Source organism: Pipistrellus kuhlii, unplaced genomic scaffold, assembly GCF_014108245.1.
Source record: "Pipistrellus kuhlii isolate mPipKuh1 unplaced genomic scaffold, mPipKuh1.p scaffold_m20_p_14, whole genome shotgun sequence".
Classification (NCBI taxonomy): domain Eukaryota; kingdom Metazoa; phylum Chordata; class Mammalia; order Chiroptera; family Vespertilionidae; genus Pipistrellus; species Pipistrellus kuhlii.
The window spans coordinates 931,197-952,563 of NW_023425449.1; the positions used below are offsets into that span (position 1 = coordinate 931,197).

A 21,367-nucleotide genomic window follows, 5' to 3' on the forward strand; every position below is an offset into this window, starting at 1 on the left:
CTTCCAACCTGTTAGTCATGAAAGACAAAAGAAAGACCGAGAAATTGTTCCCCCAAAAAAGGGTACCAAAAAACAAACAAACAAAAGGTCACTCCTAACTGCAGTGTGTGACCTGGGCAGGGAGAATGTAAGTGCTAGCAAGTACACAGCTGAGCGGCCCCTTGGTGTGACTTCCACAAAGTGCCATGGCCTGGGCAAGTCTGTTTTGAAGAAGTGGCGTTAGAAGTTTAAGTTTAAAAATTTGGCTCTCAAAAGAAATTTCAATTCTTGTCCTGTTGACATTTGGTTCTGTTGGCTAATGAGTTTTCGGACCACTGGCTTAGGGACAGTGAGGAGAGAGCAGTGGGTTTGCTTTGAGATGGGGAAGCTGGGCTGGAAAATCGACCAGATGAGTAGGGGGCAGTCCTTCCATAGAGGGGCCCAGTGGTCTGGATGGGCGATCTGTGCAGGTTCCACCATCTCCCCTCCCCCCTGCCCCCATGCCCATGCCCAGCAGGCCTGGCCGGCGGCCGGAGTCTGACACATCTCTGGGCTGAATAACGGAACGCACACCCGCAGGCCCGGTTCCCGCCCACGCGGGGCGGGATCTGCAGCCTTCCCGCCCGCCCCCCAGGGACCTCGGCGCTGCCGACGCAACTGGGACGCGGGCCCGGGGCTCGGTTTCCAGGGCAACAAGCAAGGGGCCCTATTCTTCCGCTCCCTCCGGTGCGTCACTTCCGGCCTCTCGGGGCGGTCTCACCCTGTCTGTGGGAGGGTTCCGGCTGGAGCCGTCGTGGGCATGACGGTACCAAACCGAGTCTCGGTCCTGCGCGGGGAGCTGGCGGGGGAGGCGGGGGAGCTCGCTCTGTCGGCCCGGCCGTCACGTTCAAGCCCGGCCCTGGCGCCGCGGGAAGAGGACGTCCGGCTGACGCCAGCCCCGGAGCATGCGCACTCTCACGGAGGCCGTCTCCGGAGTCCAAGCGCCGGGATTTCCGCGCAGCCGGAGGGACTGCCGAGGGGCGGGGCGTCGGGGGGGCGGGCCGGGCGAGCGAGGGCGTTGATTGGCCAGCGAGAAGCCCAGCTTGTGGCGCCGCTATGAGACCCCAGCGGCGGGCGCTGCGGTTTCATTCATTCGTTCGTTCACGGGCCGGTGGGTCACTCTCCCTGGCCAGGCGCTCAGTGCCTGAGCCACTCCCACCACTTTCCCTTCTTGTCTGAAATCTCGGGGTCGACTCCCAGCCTTGTCCCTCATGAGCTGTGGGACTGTGGACCACTGAGGGGGGGCAGGCTCTGGGTGTCCAGCTCCGGCTGAGACTCGAGCCTGAGTTATTCTAAGATGAAGGATTGAGTGAACCAAAAGCCAAACTTTTGGCTCCAGATCTAAGGCACCTTCTCCAATCAAGTATTGGTAATAACATGGACTTGTAAATATCCATTGTCTGGTTACTTCTTTCTCAATCATTCCACACCTGGGAAGGGAAACGAGTCCAAGGCCCCTTACGTGAGAACGAGAACAACCTGCCTTATGGCCTCATTGTGAGGGTGGGATGAGAAATTCGTGCCAAGCACATTGCCCGTGACCTGCCAGCTAAAGGGCAGCCGCCCCGATTGCATCAGGGTGAGGGTGAAGGAACTGCTCCCCGCGCGGTGTGAGCGGTGCTAAGTGAGTGGAGTTAATGATTGCCTCTCTGCTTTGGCCTGGGAGCTAGGAGCCCAGGGGAGACTGGGCGCCAAGTGGACTGCATGGCCGAGGAGAGCCAGCCCTACGACATGGGAAGGAGTAAGGAAGCCTTCATAACACTCCTGACACATCCCTCGAGCCGATGGGTTTTCCCAGTGCCAGGGGATCATAGCACCCAACCAGACCTCTAGCTGGGACCACAGCCAAACACGGGGACTGTCCCAGGCAAAGCAAGATGTATGATCATGCCCTGACCGGTTTGGCTCAGTGGATGGAGTGTCAGCCTGCGGACTGAAGGATCCCAGGTTCGATTCTGGTCAAGGGCATGCATCTTGGTTGCAGGCACATCCCCAGTGGGGAGTGTGCAGGAGGCAGCTGATGGATGTCTCTTTCTAATCGATGTTTCTAACTCTCTATCCTTCACCCTTCCTCTCTGTGAAAGGGGAACAATGTGCGCTGGCGACAGCGCTGGTGGGTGCCAGGTACCTGGAGTGACAGCAAGCCTGGCTCCGCACGGTGGCTGCGGTGTGATCCTGTAGGGCAATGATCAGCAAACTGCGGCTCGAGAGCCACATGCGGCTCTTTGGCCCCTTGAGTGTGGCTCTCCCACAAAATACCACGGCCTGGGCGAGTCTATTTTGAAGAAGTGGTGTTAGAAGAAGTTTAAGTTTTAAAAATGTGGCTCTCCAAAGAAATTTAGTCGTTGTACAGTTGATATTTGGCTCTGCGGACTGAGTTTGCTGACCGCTGCTATAGGGTTTTGCAGGGGTCTGTGCTGGAGGGCTCCCCTGGGAGGGGATTAGGAAGTTCGGGGATGCAGGACAGGCCCCTCCTTCTGGCCGCCCCAGGAGCGGAAGCAGGTCTCCCCTTCTGGCTTCTCTGCCCCTCCCTGACCCTCTGGGTCCCTCCATCTGACACACAGGACAAGGCCTCAAGGTCTGGCTGCTCTTACTAAATGCCATTCTTGTGAACACTGAAATGTAGCGATGTTTTACCGATGAGCTGAACCACCATGGGACACGTTTAAGCCAACTGCAAATAAATAAATAAATGAATGAATAAATAAATAAAATTAATACGTAATTATCCAAATCCAATGCCAATTATAGAAAAAAACATCAACACGTGACTGAACAAAGCAGTGTATCTGCACCCAGTCTCCTTTCGTCACAGGTGCAAACAAGAACTTTCTCTTTTAAGGAGACTCTCCCAGCCGGGCGTTCCTTACCGGCCCCTCTCCCCCCTTCTCCTCCACCGTCCGCACCCCCTGTTCCCGGGTTCTACACCCTTTCCTCCCCCTCCCTGTCCCCCTCCCCGCCCCGCCCCGCCCCTCCCCTGCCTGTTCCCCTCTCTTCCCTCCCCTCCCTCCCCCTCCCTGTCCCCTCCCTCCCCTCCCCCTCCCTGTCCCCCTCCCCTCCCTTCCTTGTTCCCCTCCCCTCCCTCCCCTCCCTGTTCCCCTCCCTTCCTTTCCCCTCCCCTCCCCTCCCCTGCCCTCCTGTGTCTCCTCCAAAACCCGGAGCGGATCGCGGCCCGGGAGCCCCGCGCATGCGCAGGAGCACGCCGGCCGGCGCCGCCCCCCAACTCGGAAGCCGCCGCTCGGAGCCTCGGAGCCGGCGCCGAAGCTGCTCGGCCGCCCCGCTGGTCGGCTGGGCCGGGCCCGGGAGTAAGTGCGGGGGCCGGGCGGCGGCTGCGGGGGCTCCCCTGCGGCGGCGGCGGCGCGGGGCAGCGGTCCCCGGGCTCCCTCAGCCGCGCCTCCCGCCGCCCGCCAGCGGGTGCGGTGCACCTGTCCCGCCGGCACCGTGCAGGGCCGGTCCCCCCGGGTCCCTCCGGGTCCCCCTGCCCAGGGCCGGTCCCCCCGTATCCCCCCGTGTCCTCCCGTGTCCCCCCCATGTCCCCCATGTCCCCCCGTGTCCCCCCCGTGTCCCCCATGTCTCCCCGGGTCCCCCCATGTCCCCCCGGGTCCCCCCGGGTCCCCCCCCGTGTCCCCCATGTCTCCCCGGGTCCTCCCGTGTCCCCCCCATGTCCCCCATGTCCCCCCGTGTCCCCCCCCCGTGTCCCCCATGTCTCCCCGGGTCCCCCCATGTCCTCCCGTGTCCCCCCGTGTCCCCCTGCCCAGGGCCGGTCCCCCCGTATCCCCCCGTGTCCTCCCGTGTCCCCCCCATGTCCCCCCGTGTCCCCCCGTGTCCCCCCCGTGTCCCCCATGTCTTCCCGGGTCCCCCCATGTCCCCCATGTCCCCCCGTGTCCCCCCCGTGTCCCCCATGTCTCCCCGGGTCCCCCCATGTCCTCCCGTGTCCCCCTGCCCAGGGCCGGTCCCCCCGTGTCCTCCCTGTGTCCCCCCGTGTCCCCCGTGTCCCCCGTGTCCCCCCATGTCCCCCTGCCCAGGGCCGGTTCCCCCGTGTCCCCCCGGGTCCCCCCCGTGTCCCCCGTGTCCCCCGTGTCCCCCCATGTCCCCCTGCCCAGGGCCGGTTCCCCCGTGTCCCCCGTGTTTCCCCCGTGTCTCCCCCGTGTCCCCTGTGTCTTCCCTGCCCAGGGCCGGTCCCCCCGTGTCCCCCCGTGTCCCCCCGAGTCCCCCATGTCCCCCCGTGTCCCCTCCGTGTCCCCCCGTGTCCCCCCCCGTGTCCCCCGTGTCTCCCCTGCCCAGGGCCGGTCCCCGCCGTGTCCCCCCGTGTCCCCCCGTGTCCCCCTGCCCAGGGCCGTTCCCCCCGTGTCCCCCCCGTGTCCCCCCGTGTCCCCCCGTGTCCCCCAAGTTCCCCTGTGTCCCCCCCGTGTCCCCCCGTGTCCCCCCGTGTCCCCCCGTGTCCCCCTGTGTCCCCCCCGTGTCCCCCCGAGTCCCCCATGTCCCCCCGTGTCTCCCCTGCCCAGGGCCGGTCCCCGCCGTGTCCCCCCGTGTCCCCCCCGTGTCCCCCCCATGTCCCCCGTGTTCCCGTTTCCCCCCATGTCCCCCCCATGTCCCCCCGTGTCCCTCCCATGTCCCACTGTGTCCCCCCGTGTCCCCCCGTGTCCCCCTGCCCAGGGCCGCCCGATCCTCAGTGCCACCTTCCCTTCCCGCTTCCCTCCGGCCCACGGCTCAGCCTGGGCCGGGCAGGGTGTGGGGACCCCGGTGTGTGTGGAAGTTTGGGGGCCCCAGGTGTGTGTGGATTATGGGGACCCCTGTGTGTGTGTGGAAGTAAGGGGGCTTCCAGGTCCACCAGTCTTACTTTTTAAAAAATATATTTTAGCCGAAACCGGTTTGGCTCAGTGGATAGAGCGTCGGGCTGCGGACAGAGGGGTCCCGGGTTCGATTCCGGTCAAGGGCATGCACCTTGGTTGTGGGCACATCCCCAGTACGGGGTGTGCAGGAGGCAGCTGATGGATGATTCTCTCTCATCGATGTTTCTAACTCTCTCTCTCTCTTCCTCTGTAAAAAATCAATAAAATATATTTTAAAAATATAAATAATATATTTAAAAAAATATATTTTAAAAATATGTATTTATAATATATTTAAAAATGTATATATATATTTAAATATATATATTGATTTTTTACAGAGGGAGAGAGAGGGATAGAGAGTTAGAAACATCAATGAGAGAGAATCATCGACCAGCTGTCTCTTGCACACCCGGTACTGGGGATGTGCCCACAACCAAGGTACACGCCCTTGACCGGAATCGAACCCGGGACCCCTCTGTCCGCAGCCCGACGCTCTATCCACTGAGCCAAACCGGTTTCGGCGCAATTTTGCTTGTTTTTAGTCGGGTCAAGTTTCTAAGCTTGCTAAATCTCCATTTCCTGGCTAATGAAAAGAAAATAGGATTCTGCTGAGTCTCCTATCTACCTACTCCAGGACTTCTGTGAGGATCAAATGAGATGAGGCACGGGAGCTTCGCAGACATTTGGTTAGAGTGTAAAATGATTGCACCTGGCTATAAAGGACGTTGTGTTCCTGGCTGAAGAAACGCTTAGGAGGCTAGTCACTAGGGAGAGGAAGCCGGGCGTTGCTACGTGACGTCATTACCCAGCGCCCACAGTGCCCGTTTGGGACTGGGCTGTGGACTGTGGGCCGCCTCTTGCACCATGGGGTCTTGGCAGTGTTGGCTGCAGTTTGGTGGGGTGTCACTCTGGGCGGGGCCTGTGTACCACTTGGGGGAAGCCAAGTGCTGGTTTGTCAGAGCCAGGTCCGTGGTGCCATTTATTTTTAAATGGCCAGTGCACGTCATGGCAGCTCCTGTGTTGGGTGTCTGCCCCCACAATGTCAGCACACGTCATAGCGAGTGGTCGAACTCCTAGTCTCCTGGTGGGACACCCGCCTGAGGCGACAATGTGCACATCAGGCTTTGATTATATAGGATGGGTGGTCCCATTTCATCTGTGTCTTTTAAAAACATTAGACTTATAATTTGGAGATATGGTGTGATTTCTGTGCATCTGTGAGAAATAACAGTGAGAGAGCTTACAGACCCTGTGCCTGGTTCCTCCTGGTGGTGCCAGCCTGCCACACTCTGGTACAAGATCAAAACCAGAGTGTCCACTCGCTAGCCCTTTGAGGCTCGTGTCAGCGATCATCCTCATTTTTATTCATGATTTCACGTGGGTTTAGAGACACATGCAGGCCTGCTTCTAGCCGCCCACGTGGTTAGTGTAGAGTCAGGAGTTGGCCAAGGTCTTCAGATTTCCTGGCATTGCCATTTCCAGTGTGACGTTTCTGGGAGGGGGGAGAATTCAGTTCACTTGTTCATTCATTCATTCATTCATTCATTCATTCAACAAACACTTGGTTGTACCTTCTCTGGGCCAGCTACTTTCCTGTGGGTAATCTGATTTAATTCTTCAGCAGTACTGCCAATCATGTACTCTGGTTTCCTTTTGATACCCGACAGGATGGGCTCAGACGGCTTAGGAAAGCTCTCTGAGGAGGACCCCTCTTTTTTTTTTTTTTTTTTTCCCCAAAAATACATTTTATTGGTTTTTCACAGAGAGGAAGTGAGAGGGATAGAGAACTAGAAACATTGATAAGAGAGAATCATCGATCAGCTGCCTCCTGCACACCCCCTACCGGTGATGTGCCCACAACCAATGTACATGCCCTTGACCGGAATCAAACCTGGGACCTTTCATTCCTCAGACTGACGCTCTATCCACTGAGCCAAACCGACGAGGACCCCTCTTTTTATGCCAGGCAGCATGCGGGGCATTTCACCTAGCAACCTGCCTTAGGTAGCTTCTTAGAAGGCAGGTTTTCTTATCTCTGTGGTTTTGCAACTGAGGAGCTTAGGCCGCCCGGAGTTCAAGTCCAGACCCGTGGATTCCACGGTGGCTCTTCTCACTGTATTCCCATTCGCTCCCTCCTTCCCGCAGCACGCTTTCCTGAGCGCCGAGGGCACCAGTGCCCGGCCAGGCGGGGGCAGAAAATGCGGGGCAGCCCCTTTTCTGCAGGAGCTCGGAGCCCAGTCCAGGAGTTGGGGGGCCTGTGGTGGGAGCTGTGGCAGTCATCTGCAGAACTTGGGGGACACGCTGTATTCCATGGCTTCACGTGGTCAGCGCCAGCCCCCGTCCCTAAGCAGCCTTCCCCGCCCACCGCGGGCCTCCAGGTCTCCTTCCGTGTCTTCGGCAGGGGCTCCGCCATGAGCGTCCCGGACTACATGCAGCGCGCCGAGGACCACCAGACGCTCCTCGTGGTGGTGCAGCCCGTGGGGGTGGTCTCGGAAGAGAACTTCTTCCGGATCTACAAGAGGATCTGCTCCGTGAGCCAGGTCAGCGTGCGGGACTCGCAGCGCGTGCTGTACATCCGCTACCGGCACCACTACCCGCCCGAGAACAACGAGTGGGGCGACTTCCAGACCCACCGCAAGGCCGTGGGCCTCGTCACCATCACCGACTGCCGCGCGGCCCAGGACTGGCCGCGGACCCTGGAGAAGTTCCAGGTGCAGAAGGAGATCTACGGCTCCACGCTCTACGACTCCCGGCTCTTCGTCTTCGGGCTGCAGGGCGAGGTCGCCGAGCAGCCGCGCACCGACGTGGCCTTCTACCCCAGCTACGAGGCCTGCCCGGGCGTGGAGAAGCGCATCGAGGACTTCATCGAGTCGCTCTTCATTGTGCTGGAGTCCAAGCGCCTGGACCGCGCCACCGACAAGTCTGGGGACAAGGTCCCCCTGCTCTGCGTCCCCTTCGAGAAGAAGGACTTTGTCGGCCTGGACACGGACAGCAGGTAAGTTCACTCGGAGGTCCCGGGTCCCAGCTGTGAGCTGGGGGGGCGGGGGGCGGGGGGCGGGGGGGGGGTTTCCTGACACCAGAAGGGACGCGGGTGGAACTCACGGCAGGAAAGGGTAGAAACGTGCAGTCCATTCCCGTTCAGACTTTTCAAAACGGGACAGCCTCTGCTTTGGGGAAATCCTCCTAGGGTTAGTGTGTCACTGACTCCCCTTTCCAGCCGCATCCCCTGCTGGAGCCCAGCTCAGCGGCCGGAGCCCCGGTGGCTCCTGGGCGCCAGGGAGGGGGCTCTGAGCTGAGGTGCGGTCCGAGAAATGCACATCAGCCGTGGAGACTCAAACGGAAAGGAGTAATGTAGAACCCTCATTAATACTTTGGTATTGATACATGTCAGATCGATAACACTTTGTGTATATTAGCTTAAACGAAGTAAGTTCTTGAATCGCTTTCAGCAGTTTGGCCTTTACTTTTGTAAACGTGGCGCAGGCGGTGCCCTTGCGGACCGCGCCCCCCGGGCGGGGGAGCTCACTTGTTCAGGGCCAGCCCGGGGCCATCTGAGAGGCCGCGTCTGAGAGGGGCGGGACCAGCTGCCAGCTGAGCTGCATGCAGGTGGGCCCGTGTCTCCTGGTGCCCAGACTGGGTCAGCCTCACTCTCGCACTCGGAAGCCACAGTGTCAGACCCAGGGGCTCAGGGCACCCCCAGAGACTCCCCAGAGCGCCCCTTACTCAGACGGGCCCGTGTCTCCGGTGTCCGCAGAGCAGGGACTGTGGCTGGGGCAGAAGGATTTCTGTTAAGTCGACAGCTTCACTCTGCACCGGAATTGCAGATCAGCGCTTCTGGGGCTTTTCTCTCTCTCCCTGTCTCCCTCTCCCCCTCTCTCCCTGTCTCCCTGTCTCCCTCCCTGTCTCCCTCTCATCCTTTCCCTTTCTCCCTCTCTCCCTCTTCCCTGTCTCCCGGCTGCCATGGCGGCATCTGTCCAGCAGAGGACTAGATGCCAGCCAGGGCTGCACTGCTTGCCAAGACGTGGCCTCTTTGCTAGGGGAGCCGGGAGCCGTGCGGCCTGGGCTTCCTGCCTTGGGCACTCTGGTCTTCCCTCCCTCCAGCGTAGACTTCAGACGATAGTCTCGCATGAGGAGTCACTGACATGTTCACTGGGCTGAGGCCTGCTGCCAGTTGGCGCTCAGTGTGTTTCTTGCATTGACCCTAAGTAAGGTGACCAGATGCCCCGCTTTTGGCGGGACAGTCCCGATTTTTAACAGTTTGTCCCGCGTCCCGCAGCCTTTTAAAAAAGTCCCAATTTTTGGAAAGAATCTTTTAAATCTCTTGGACTTTTTAAAAACGCCGTGGGACGTGGAACAAATTGTTAAAAATCAGGACTGTCCCGCCAAAAGCGGGACGTCTGGTCACCTTACCCTAAGGTCACACACTGCATTTCTGGTTGTTGCTACGTCGGCAGAGAAATGTCACAGAATTGAGCAAAAAATTGGCCCAGGACGGCTCTGCCCGTGAGAAGGCAGATCAGCCCATCAAGCTGTGTGTGGTGCCTTGCAGGGTCTGGAATAATTTTCTTTCTTTCTTTTTAAAAAAATATATTTTATTGATTTTTTTTTACAGAGAAGAAGGGAGAGGGATAGAGAGTTAGAAACATTGATGAGAGAGAAACACCGATCAGCTGCCTCCTTCACACCCCCCACTGGGGATACGCCTGCAACCGGAACTGAACCTGGGACCCTTGAGTCTGCAGGCTGACGCTCTACCCACTGAGCCAAACCGGTCAGGGCTGGAGTACTTTTCACTTCCTCCCGGACACCTCTCTGTGGTCTGAGGGAAGGACAGGCAGGCCATGCCCAGGACCCACGCTGACAGCAGTGGCCCTGGGCCCTGTGCCTGTGCTCCCCGCCCACTCCTCGGAGCTGGGGCGGGCTGGGAGTCTGGGCGGCTGTCGAGGGCAGAGCAGCTGAGCCTCCTGGGCTGTCAGTGCTCCTCCCTGTGGAGTGGGGCTCATAGCGCACACGCTCCCGTCCTCCCGTGTCACCAGCCTGCGGTGGCAGGACGGGTGTCTCCCCACTGCACAGGCCGCTGGGCGACTTTTGCTTACCGACTTCTCGGCTTCGAGGCCGCATCCTCTTCTAACTGCTCTCCCAGCGCGCGGGCCATTTGGACTCCCGTGGGATACCAGTGACCCCCGGTCAGACCCGTTCCCCGAGTCCCCGTAACCTGCTGTGGCCCCACGGCTCCATGGTGCTCTCACCCTTCCCACAATGCTTTGGGGCAGGGGCAGAGCCCAGGTCTCACCTGCAGCTCTTGGTGGGAGGGATAGAGCGTCACGGGAGATGAGGCCGGACTTTGTAGCCCAGAGGGAAGTGTCCGGGGGTAGGTCCTGCTTGGGTTTGGCGAACTGACCCCCTGATGGCTTCCTGGCAGAAGCCGCTGACTTCAGGCCCAGGCCTCCGGGAGCCCAGGAGGGGGCGGGGCTTACTCAGGCGTCAGGGGTGTCCCCAGCCACCTCGGTGCCCTGCCCGCCGTAAATTCTGGGTCCTGTACACGGAGAGTGGTAGCTGCCAGTTATTTTGTTCCTACGTGTTTCTAATTTTTGCTTGTTCCTCTCTCCTTCCTTCCCTTTCCTTTCTCCCGAACCGCCCTGTGAGTATGTTGTTGGGCCTGAAAAGGTAGGCTGGGAACGTTGTGCTGGGGACGTGGCTAGATCCCATCCGGCTGCCTCCTCCGCGCCGCCATTGCTTTCACAACAGAACCGTGCTGCTGCCTTGATCCTGGTCCTCCTTTTGTTTTCTGGAACTTTGTTAAAAGCCGTAGCTGCTTTAGCATGTAACCCGCCGGCGTTTGGTCTCTGTTGGATACCTGCTCTGGGGACCTTGTTCGTTCTCACTTCGTATTTGTAACCAGCGAGCCTGTGTGGATTCTCTCATTCGTACGAGGAAGGGAGGTGCTCAAGGTCCTGGTGGCCGCAGAGGGCTCCCTCCTGGGCTGCTCAGCCTAGAAGGCGGAGCCTCACTTGGTTCTGGCTTTTAACCCAGCGCATCTGGCACGTGGCTCCCGGCTGCGGCTGTGTGCATGGCGGGGTTTCGTGGCCACGGCCACCGGCACAGGGACGCCGTCGGAGGAAGCGGCTCCCGGAGTTCCTCTCGCTTCCCCCGGAGCATGCCGGGACTTTGCTTCGCTTAGCAGCCTCCGAAGGGGCGGAGGCCCCTCGCAAAGCCGCACCGGCCCCATGCCCTCCCCGAGCGCCCTCTCCCGAGGGTCAGGAAGACCGCGGCCCCCAGTGCTGTGGACGCCGGACCTGTCAGTCAGCGGGCAGAGCCAGGCACGCGGCTCACCTCCCACGGTCGTCCGGGCCCTCACCTGCAGCAGCCTTGACCCTGAACCCCGCGTTGGCCGGCAGTGGCTGCTTCTGCGTGTGTCGTGGCTGATGTGTGTCTCTGAGGGGCACGTCCCGCAGGCACCATCTCTGGTGGCCTGGGACTCGGCCCGCCCCGGGGTGGGGGGGAAGGGTTTGCCACGCCCACGGCCTGGAGGCCTGGGCTCTTTAATGCTTGGGTCCAATGTGAGCGCTTTCACGGCGATGGAGACAGGATGCCTTCCTGCAGGGCTCGGCCCGTTCTGGGCTTGGGAGGACAAAACACAGATGAGGGCGGCAGGTTCCAGAGCCGGAAGCTGTGCGGCTTGGAACACGCGCGGGGGGATCCCTGAGGTCAAGCCACGTCCTGGACCGCAGGCTCCCAGGGGTTGGTGCGGGAATATCCTTCCTGGTTCCTCCTTCTCCCGGCTCCCCGGTGCCTGAGCCCAGGCCCTCTCCCACGCCACCTCCTGGCCCTAAGTGACCCGGGGAGCGGAGCGGAGAGGGGAGGGGAGGGGAGGGGAGGGCGGGAGACCTCCCTCAGGGCTGTGGCTCCCAGCTGTCGGCATGCAGTGTCCTGTGCGGGGTGGCGTTCAGCAGGATGCTGTAAAGCACATGTGTCAAACACAAGGCCCGCGGGCCAAATCCGTCCCGCCAGGCCTTGCAATGTGGCCCGCACCGCGCTGTCATCACTGCACTCCGCTGCGTTTCCATCACAATGACAGTTGATGACTGTTCAGTAAACCATTCGGCCCGCGATTTAGGCTGGATTTTAGATTTTGGCCCCTTCTCTGATTGAGTTCGACACGCCTATTGTAAAGCAAATTTTACTGTCAGGTTAGGAGCGAATTCCATTGGAAAACCACGTCTCATTCCTGTCTCCCGAGGGCCAGTAGGACGGCAGCCGCGGTTACAGTGGAGAGCCAGTCACCTTGGACAGAGTCCTCTTCCTGTCAGAGCAGGAGAGCACAGCGGGCCCGGGGCCCGCACTGCCCTCCTGTGGGCGGGAGAGCTCCGCGCCGGCAGAGGGACCCGCTGGGGGGGCGGGGGGCGGGAGCGGAGGCCTGAAGTTCAGTGCTGCTCCTACGATGCTCCCGTTATTTCACATCCGACCGCGAAAGGAGATCCTGCCTCTGCAGCTCGTTGACCTCAGAGGGAGCCCCGCGAGCAGCTGTTAAAGGAGCCTTTTCCTGACGCTGCAGCGCATGCGGCACGTTGTGAGGACCTGGGCCCCGGGGGCCCGGGTTGTGATTAAAAAAAAACACACGTTTTTATTGATTTTAGATAGAGAGGAAGGGAGAGAGAGAGAGAGAGAGAAACATTGATGAGAGAGAAACACTAACATTGGCTGGCGGCCTCCTGAAGGGCCCCCGGGATCAAGCCTGCAGCCTGGGCGTGTGCCCTCATCGGGCATCGGACCAGTGACCTCTTGGGGCATGGGACACGCTTTGCTCTTTGCTCTTCCCTCTCTTCCTCTCTCTTTCTCCTCTTCCCAAATGCCCCCCTAGAGGTCATGGCCTCGATGGAAGGGATGGACAGACACGCAGAGAGGAACGGGGCTGGCCTGCTACGGAGGGCAGCCCCGCCGAGAGCGAGGAATCTCCGGGGAAGGTCCTGGTGGGGGAGGGCTCTGCCAGGGGAAGGGGCGGAGGGGGGCTCAGGTGGCAGAGGGGGCGGGCAGCGGGGGATGAGGGGGGGCTGCGGGGAGCGGTAGTTTCTCGCTGCTTCTGGGAGAGGAGTCGGTGCAGGGGGGGGGGGGGGCCAGGAGCGGCCCGCGTACATTTGCACCCATCCGTTCACTTGGTTTTGAGAGTCCGGGGAGGAAGGGTGGGTGCACAATAGAAAGCAGAACAGGCTGGCCTTCTGGGAGCGTACAGGGACCAGCTGACTCAGCACAGAATGTTCTAGGAGCACCCAGGGACTCCTGGCCCAACCTGCAGAAGCTGGAGACAGGGAAGGCTCGCCTGGGAAATGGACAATCACACTGAGCCTAAGGAGAGGGGGAAGCAGCGAGGGGGCAGGTCAGGTCGCAGGGGAGCCCAGGGCTGTGGGGGGTGTGGGATGTGGGGTGTGTGGGGAGGGACAGAGAGGGGCTGGAACTGAACTGGAGAACCTTTGAAGGCATTGAAGTGCTTTGGGAAGGCTACGTTGGGCGTGTGTGCGTGTGTGTGTGTGTGTGTGTGTGTCTGTGTGTGTGTGAGACCAAGGACAGGGTGTTAGACGAACATAGAAGGCTCTTGAGGTGACCTGTGGGGGAGCTGACGCGTCCGGCTGGGATGGCAGAGGGCATGGATGCAGTCCTTCCCTGTGGGGAGGGCGTGGGAGCGGGGCCGTGGGAGGGGCGGGAGGGAGGCTGGTGAGTCCCCTTCTGCCCCTCTCCGCCTTAGGCGGTGATCTGAGTATTTGGAACAGAAAAGCTGAATTGTGGTGCAGCCGAAGAGATAGATCGGATGGGATGTAGCTTCGTATTGAGGCCTGTCAATGACATCTGTCCAGCTGGACACCCCCATTGTCTGGATTTCCATCCGGGTTTTACTCCTGGTGCTATTGCTTTCCGTGGTCAGGGAAGATTTACTGTAGCTGTGACTTTCTTAAAAAATCATATCTAAGAAATTTAATGGTCAAGAGAATATTTTAAAATGACGACGGAAGGTGTTGGTGCAGTTTCTTTGGTTTCCGAATTGATGGGGATTCGAAGCGTGCGCATTGTTTAGGGCTCACCTTGGCGGCATTTAGAGGGCATCAGCACCCAGTCCCCCTCACACAGCATCGCCCAAGCTCACTCTGACACCGTGACGGTCAGGTCTTGTCTGCAGAAGCCAGATGCGTGGCTTGTAATCGGCAGCCTCGCTCTCTTTATAAAATAATAATACGTTTGTAGTTAAGGAAGTGGAAGGCAATCGTGTTTCTAAAAAGCTGCAACAAAGTTCCCGTGCTAATGTGATGGGAACATCTGAAGAGAACACCCCCCGCGCCAGTATTGTCCGGTGAAACGCATGGTGGGAGCGGTTTCTCCCCGGGACACGGAATAGCAGCGTAGACCCAGGGCCGCTCAGCGCGCCTGGCAGTGCTGGCTGCTGGCTGCTGGTGTGGCTTTCGTGCTGGAGCCTCCGGTTGCCTTTGCAGCTTTCCTTCTGGAGCGAGAGCTGGGAGCCGCGTAGCCACGTGCCGGGCAGAGGCCGGGCCTGCAGTGACGGGCTGCCCTCTTGTCTTCCAGACATTACAAGAAGAGGTGCCAGGGCCGCATGCGGAAGCACGTGGGGGACCTGTGCCTGCAGGCGGGCATGCTGCAGGACGCCCTGGTGCACTACCACATGGCCGTGGAGCTGCTCCGCGCCGTCAACGACTTCCTGTGGCTCGCGGGTAAGGCGGCCTGGCCCCTGCCACACCGGCTCCAGCTTCATTGGTGATTGCTATGGCAGGCTGGTGTTTAGGGTGATGGTTTGTGTGGCCCTCGAACAGTATTATAAATGCCCAGATGGCCCTTGGCAGGGAAAAGGTTCCCCTCCCCTGCTCCACTGTTGGTTAACTGCCTGGCTGGCTGCCCAGGGGTGGCCATTTCACTCGCGGGTGCAGTCCCTCCGTGGAGCCGGGAGCATCGGGGCAGTTTCCGGGGTGCCAGCCTTGAGGGTGGCGTGCTCCTGTTCCCCACGGAGCCAGGGGTCTGTGGGCGCGGTCTTAGTGGTGAGGAAAACGGCATTTCCACATTGGATGCCCTGGTGGTTCGTCGGCTCTGCGACGGGAGCCGCGGACGGGTCACTGACTGACTGCCTGACTTCCTGTTTGTTTCTGTGCCAGCTGCCCTGGAGGGGCTGTGTTCGGCCTCCGTCATCTTCCACTACCCCGGCGGGACCGGAGGCCAGAACGGAGCTCGCAGGTGCCCCGGGGGCTCCCTTCCCGCCGAGGCCGCCAACAGACACCGGCCAGGTGAGTGTCCCTCCTCGTCGGCTCGTTGCCGCCCTGAGCGGGCAGGGCACTGCTCCCGCCGCCTCCGCGGCCCGCGGCCCAGCGTTTCGGGGAAGGTCGTGCCTGCGGTCAGCCACCACGCACACGAGACGCCTCCTTCATCGAGCGTTGGTCCGTCTGGGTCTTGCGGACCCTATGAATGGATCGCCGTGATTGCTGACTTCCGGAACACCCGCCTACATCTCAGGGGCCACGGACCCTGGCGCCCTGTGTCCGGGCCCTTCTGATGGCTGTGCGTTTGGTGAGGCGACCCCCCAGGCCGTTCGAATGGCTGTCAGGGCCCCGGGCCTGTGTCTCATTCTCCCGGGTGGTGGCATTCTCTCCGCGCGGTGCGTCCGATTGGCCTGTGCTTCTTAGCCCCGGTGAAGTGTGAACCCTCTGGCAGGGGACACTCACCCGTGCTTGCTGAACGGACTTAGCCCTCCGGCCCGCCCCGGAGGGCCCGCCTGTGGGCTCAGGAGGGGAAGGTCACGTGGCACAGGCCATAGAGATGGCAGAGATCAGGCCACCCAGAACTACAAGGCGCCTTTTGTTCTGTGAGACTTTTAGCATTTTCCCCCAAAGAGGGAGCCCGCAGTAGTTCCCGTGAATGGGACGGGGAAAGGCCTTGAATTCCCTTTTCTGCCGTAACCCACCGCCATTGTTAGCAAGGAGGGCAGGGGCCACCGCTGTGTACCAGCCACCGTAGCTGCGGCCCCGCCTGGGTGCCCCTCGGCAGGACAGCTGGCGTGACTCCATGGTTTTCGAAGATCCTGCCTCCTTCGGCGGAGCCGTTCCTGACGGTTTGAGAGGAGAGTGAGGCGCACCCCGAGCGGAGCTGGGGAGAACTCCTCTGCGCCCCCCTTTCCCGCGCGCGCCCCCCGGAGTCACCCTCGTGCTAACTCCCGCCTAAGCATGTCAAGGCCGTGTCTGCTCCAGGGGCTGCGGTGCTGTGAGCTCCCGATGCCCTTTTCTCCCGGGAGGCCGGCCTCCGCTCCCGGGTGCCGGCAGAGGGCCCTGGGGCTGAGGTTGGCGTGGAGACTGGAGACCGCGCTGCTGACGCGGCTGGTGAGGCTCCAGGGACCTTCACGGCAGTCTCACCCCCGTGCTGAACGCAGGCAGAAAAGTTCTCAGCGTTTTTGAAAAACTGCTCTGTCTGCAGAAGAGAAATGTCTTTATGTAGCTCTGCAAAAACCCTCAGGAACCTGGGGCGCTTTTCCGTGTGGAAGGCGGTCTCTGGGGAAGTGCCCGAGGCCTGTGAAGCTGGGGGGGCGGCCCGAGCCCATGGAGGCCGGACTCCGCGGCCTGTCTCCACAGCCAGGCTCCAGGCCCGAGCGCGGGCTCCCTCAGGACACGCGCGTTGCTTGATCTTGCAAATGAACTTCATGATCATCAGCGTGCGGTGGCAGCCTCCTCTTACACCGGGGATGGGCGCCAGCTGTCTGAGGTGAGGCCCGGACAAGCCGATTGTTTACCATTCTGCCTGGAGTTCTGTCTGCAGCCGGAGCGTGCTGTGGTCTCTGTGCCTCAGTGCCTTGTCTGTGCACTGGGGGAGACGGACATCCCTGCCTCCCGGGCTCAGGGAAGGCTGAGGGAGGCACATAGGAATGCCCGCCTGGTCAGTGCCGCAGGTCTCGTGCTGCTGCCGTTGGTAACATGAACTCGTGACTAATGGTAAAGATCCGGGCTCCATGGCTCTCAAGCAGATCTCCTCTAAGAAAAGGGAATTCCCCCTCCCCCCCTTGAAGTTGAGTTATCTTAGTTTCAAAAGAATTCTGTAGCCTCTACCTATTTTTTCTTTAATTCTTTTTTGTTGTTGTTTTATTTAAAAAAATGTTTTTATTGATTTCAGAGAGAAAGGGAGAGATAGATACATCACTGATGAGAGAGAATCACTGACCGACTGCCTCCTGCACACCCCCTAGTGGGGATGGAGCCTGAAACTCTGGCCTGTGCCAGGAATTGAACCGTGACCTCCTGGTTCATAGGTCGACTCTCAATGGCTGGGCTGTTTTACATTTTTGGAGACTTTTCTTGGTGACTGGAGATGTGACTCTGGGTGGTGGGCAATATACAGATCTTGTAATACAGAAACCCACATCTGAAACCTATATGATCCTATTAGCCAATGTCACCCCGATAAATCTTATAAAAAAGGAAAAATATATAAAGACTTTCCTAGTAATCCAAGGTTAGAGGATCCCCCCCACCCCCCGCAGACTTGTATATGAATCTGAAAGTCAATTAATGGACACAACTTGGTTTATTAAAAAAAAAAAAAAAAATCAACAGGACATCTGTAATCAACCCAAAAGGAAGGAAATGGCGAGTAACTGTTTCTCCTTAATGGTTATTTCTCCTTTTTTGTCGTTCTTACTTTATGAGCTGTAATCATCATCATAATGATCAAACAGCTATAAACTGCCAGCACCTTCCTTGGGCCTGTGCTGGCTGCTCTCAGTGTGTTTTACCTCCCAGCGGGCGTTGGAGGGCGGGTATCATATCTCTGTTGGCAGGTGAGGGACTGAGGTCTAAAGAGATGAGGTGATTTGACCCAAATCATGCAGTGGGCGAGGGGCAGACTCGGGACCTGAACCCTGGTTGGTGTGATGACCAGGATGCTTTCTTACCTGTCCCCACATCAGCTCCCAGGGACCCGCTGTCTGAAATTCCGTGAGCTCATGAACGAGAGGTGCTACTGGTCTCCCCCTGCAGGGGCCTCAGGAGGAGGGACAGCAGTGAGGATGGGCATAAGACAGAATGGCAGAGATTAGGTTTGCACACTTATTATATTTTCACAAATGTTTCATTCTCAGCGAGTGACCAGTCAGTGTTCAAACGGTAAATGTGTAAGCACTAAAAACAACATTAAAATGGTTGCAGTGCTAAAAAGAAGTGTATTTTGAAAATCCAACCATTGCTAATGACTTGTTACTTATTCCCCCCACCAACTCTTTCTTTTAAATCCTTACCTGAGGATATGTTTATTGATTTTTAGAGAGAGAGGAACAATTACATATATATATATATATATATATATATAGAGAGAGAGAGAGAGAGAGAGAGAGAGAGAGAGAGAGAGAGAGAGAGAGGGAGAGAAACATGGATTGGTTGCCTCCCTGTGTCCCCCCGTTGGGAATTGAATTGCAGCCAAGGTTTGCGTTCTGCCCAGGAATTAAACCCGCAGCCTTTCGGTGTTCGGGAAGATGCTCCGACCAACTGAGCTACCGGCCCGAGCTCAGTTCCATTGTTCTTTTTAGCGCAGTCAGAGGTTTGATTAAACTGTGTCATTCCAGTCACGGAGGGAATGGCTGACTTGCCTTCAGCTGAATGATTTAAAGACCATTTGTAAAACGGTATATTTTGACAACTCAGAATTCACATGGCCATGCAGTCATCCACTAAAACCTTTACGTGACCGTAGTCATTAACTTAGAGACATTGATGTTCAGGGAATAAGCTCATCTCCTTTGAAGATGAAGACGTTTTGACTTGTTTCTGTACCTTTAATTGGCTAAAAAAAGAATTAGAAGTCACCTGTCACTTTGGCTGCAGAGCAGGAAAGAAAGGGGAGCCCGTGCTGTTTTCCTTCGTAAACCAACGTTTTCCCACTTCCCCCAAATTCTCAGATTGTCCGCTTCACAGTCACTAGCCCTTTGGGAAGCACTTGCTAGACACTTGGTCTCCCTCCTGTTGGAAAGTGCAGACGCAGCTTCTACGCACAGAGCAACACAGAGCTGTCGGCTCTGGGCAGTGCAAGGTGTAAGAACAGGGGTCAGCTTCGATTCTGACTGCGGAAGGACAGGCTCCTGGACTCAGGCCCCTAATCTGTAAAATAGTGTGTTTCTGCTCTGTCGCTTCCCACGAGCCTGAAAACCACATCTGAAACCTATATAATCCTGTTAACCAATTTGTTTGTACTCGGTCGTGTTAAAGATTATAGATTAAGTACCAAATAGCATTTCCTTCCCAGAAGCAGAATTCAGCTAAGCGTTTACTGGCTCTGAACATCCTGTTGTTGTGTTTGTTTGTTTTTTAAACTAAACATATTTTTATTGATTTTAGAGAGGAAGGGAGAGGGAGAGATAGAAACATCAGTGATGAGAGAGAATCATTGATCAGCTACCTCCTGCACGCCCCACACTGGGGATTGAGCCTGCAACCCGGGCATGAAGCTCTATCCATGAGCCAAACCCGCTAGGTCTGAGCATCCTGTTTTTAAAAACCTTACCCATCGTTTCCCTTCTCCTGCAACGTGGCAGACCTCTTTCGGCCATAGGTGGCGCTGTTGCACCTTTTAAAGCCTTAGTTTTCGTGTTCCTCAAGGAAGACTTCACCACATCCCTTTTGCTTGACTTCTGTGTTTACTGCTTCAGAATAGCTCAGGGTCTGGATACCTGGAGACATTGTTCTAGTTATAGCTTATTTTTATTCTGCCACCTCAGCGCGAAATTTTAGACAGCTGTGAACAATGGCCAAATTGGGCCTTTCTTCCAAAATTAGAAACCATGATGTCATGGAAGAGAGAGGGACTGTCTCAGGAGCACCTGGAAGAAGAAAGCCCGGTCTGAGTCGGTGGATGCTGAGCCCCCGTCTAGGCTAATGAGGGGAGGTGATTTGTACCCTGGGCAGCCTGGTGGATTGACTTGGGTTAGAACACACGGCACTGTGAGCCATTCAAAGAGGCAGTTCTTTTTTAATACTCTTTAATTTTTAAAAAATTTTATTTCAGAGAGCAGAAGGGAGAGGGCGAGAAAGAGAAAAATCAACGATGAGAGAGAATCATGGATCAGCTGCCTTCTGCACACCCCCTCCTGGGGATGGAGCTCGCAACCCAGGCTTGTGCCCTGACTGGGAATCAAACCGTGACCTCCTGGTTCGTAGGTTGATGCTCAACCCCTGAGCCACGCCAGGGGGCAAAGGAGGCAGTTCTTCCTGAGGCCTCCCCTCACCCCCGGGACGGTGTGCTCCCACCTGCTGTGTGGAGCTGTGAGGCTCAGAGAGAAACGATGTGAAGTGGTTAGCCCAGCGGCCATCTCATGAAAGAGGCCACACACTCTAGCCAGCATTTTGTGTGGAGCCATCAGTTTGTAGTCTTTGTCAACAACGAAGGGGTTAAATGGGAAAGATGGTTTTATGAAGAAAGATCCAAATCAGAAATGAATGGGATACTTGAGGGGGTCCGCGGCCCCTGCCCTCACAGTGCGACGGCGGCAGATACAGGATCACTGGTATTTGTTAGTTATTGTAGGACATGTGGGGGCAGGGCCCACAATGGCATTCCTGCTTTACCTGCCAGCCGTTGAGAGGTGAGACTGAAGAGTAGGCAGCTGGGGATGGATGTGACCTTAATTACTGATAAAGCCATCTTACCCAGGACCGTTAGGGCTCCAGGAAAATGGAGTCCTGACCCTGTGTCCCGGCACCGGGCACATCCCCCAGCACCTGGCAGAGGCCTGGCGAGAGCACCTGCCCTCTCACGCTCAGGCATGGAGCCCCCGGCACCGGGCCTCGGAGGGCGGGCACCCATGACGGAGTCACGCTCTGTCTGGGCGCGCGGCTGTGCACCTGTCTCTTGCCGCCCGGGTGCTGGGGCGCAGGGACCCTGGCTGCCTGTGGGAGAGCGACTGCGTGCGCCCGCTGGCTCTCACAGGACCGCCGGGCCTGCTCTGCACACAGAGACACCGGACACAGCAGTCCCGGCAGGAACACGCTGCGGGGACACAGCTTTCCCAGTCCTGTGAGCGGTCACACATGGCCGCTGATGGCCAGCATGGCTCTTAGGGCGTCTGTCACCATGGGAACCAGGCTGCACGGCAGGTGGAGGGGGCTCATGGACATGGATGATGACCCGTGAAAAGGCTCTCAAAGCTGCTGCAGAAAGAGAATTGCCTGTTTTGTATTTTAAACTAGCTGCAAAGTTACTTTCTAAAAGTAGGAAACCCTTAGTTTGTGAAGTGTGCAGTACTGTGTGTGTGATTGTGTGTGAGTGTGTATGAGAGTGTGTGTGAATGTGTGAGTATGTGTGTGTGTGTATGAGTGTTATGTGTGTGTGTGTATGAGTATGTGTGTGTATGAGTGTGTGTATGGGTGTGTGTGTGAGTGTGTCAGTGTGTGTGTCAGTGTGTGTCTGTGTATGAGAGTGTGAGTATGAATGTTTGTGTGTGTATGAGTGTGTGTGTGTGTCAGTGTGTGTCCCTGTGTATGAGAGAGTAT

At 58.0% G+C, this 21,367-nt stretch overlaps 1 protein-coding gene across 6 annotated transcripts in view; it reads left to right on the forward strand.

Annotated features, from left to right (window-relative positions):
* The first annotated feature begins 3,224 nt into the window (after positions 1–3,224).
* Positions 3,225–21,367, forward strand: part of TRAPPC9 (trafficking protein particle complex subunit 9) — a 132,939-nt gene continuing 114,796 nt past the window's right edge. For 3 of the 6 annotated variants that reach the window (XM_045581280.1, XM_036437495.2, XM_045581283.1), the window contains exons 1-4: positions 3,225–3,323; positions 7,255–7,848; positions 14,424–14,569; positions 15,005–15,133. In XM_045581280.1, coding sequence (XP_045437236.1) covers positions 7,265–7,848; positions 14,424–14,569; positions 15,005–15,133 — 859 coding nt within the window. In that variant the 5' untranslated portion in view covers positions 3,225–3,323; positions 7,255–7,264. Of the gene's footprint in view, positions 3,324–4,310; positions 4,319–7,254; positions 7,849–10,466; positions 10,521–14,423; positions 14,570–15,004; positions 15,134–21,367 lie in introns of those variants that run through there. The other 3 variants (XM_036437493.2, XM_045581281.1, XM_045581282.1) reach the window with 3 other exon arrangements.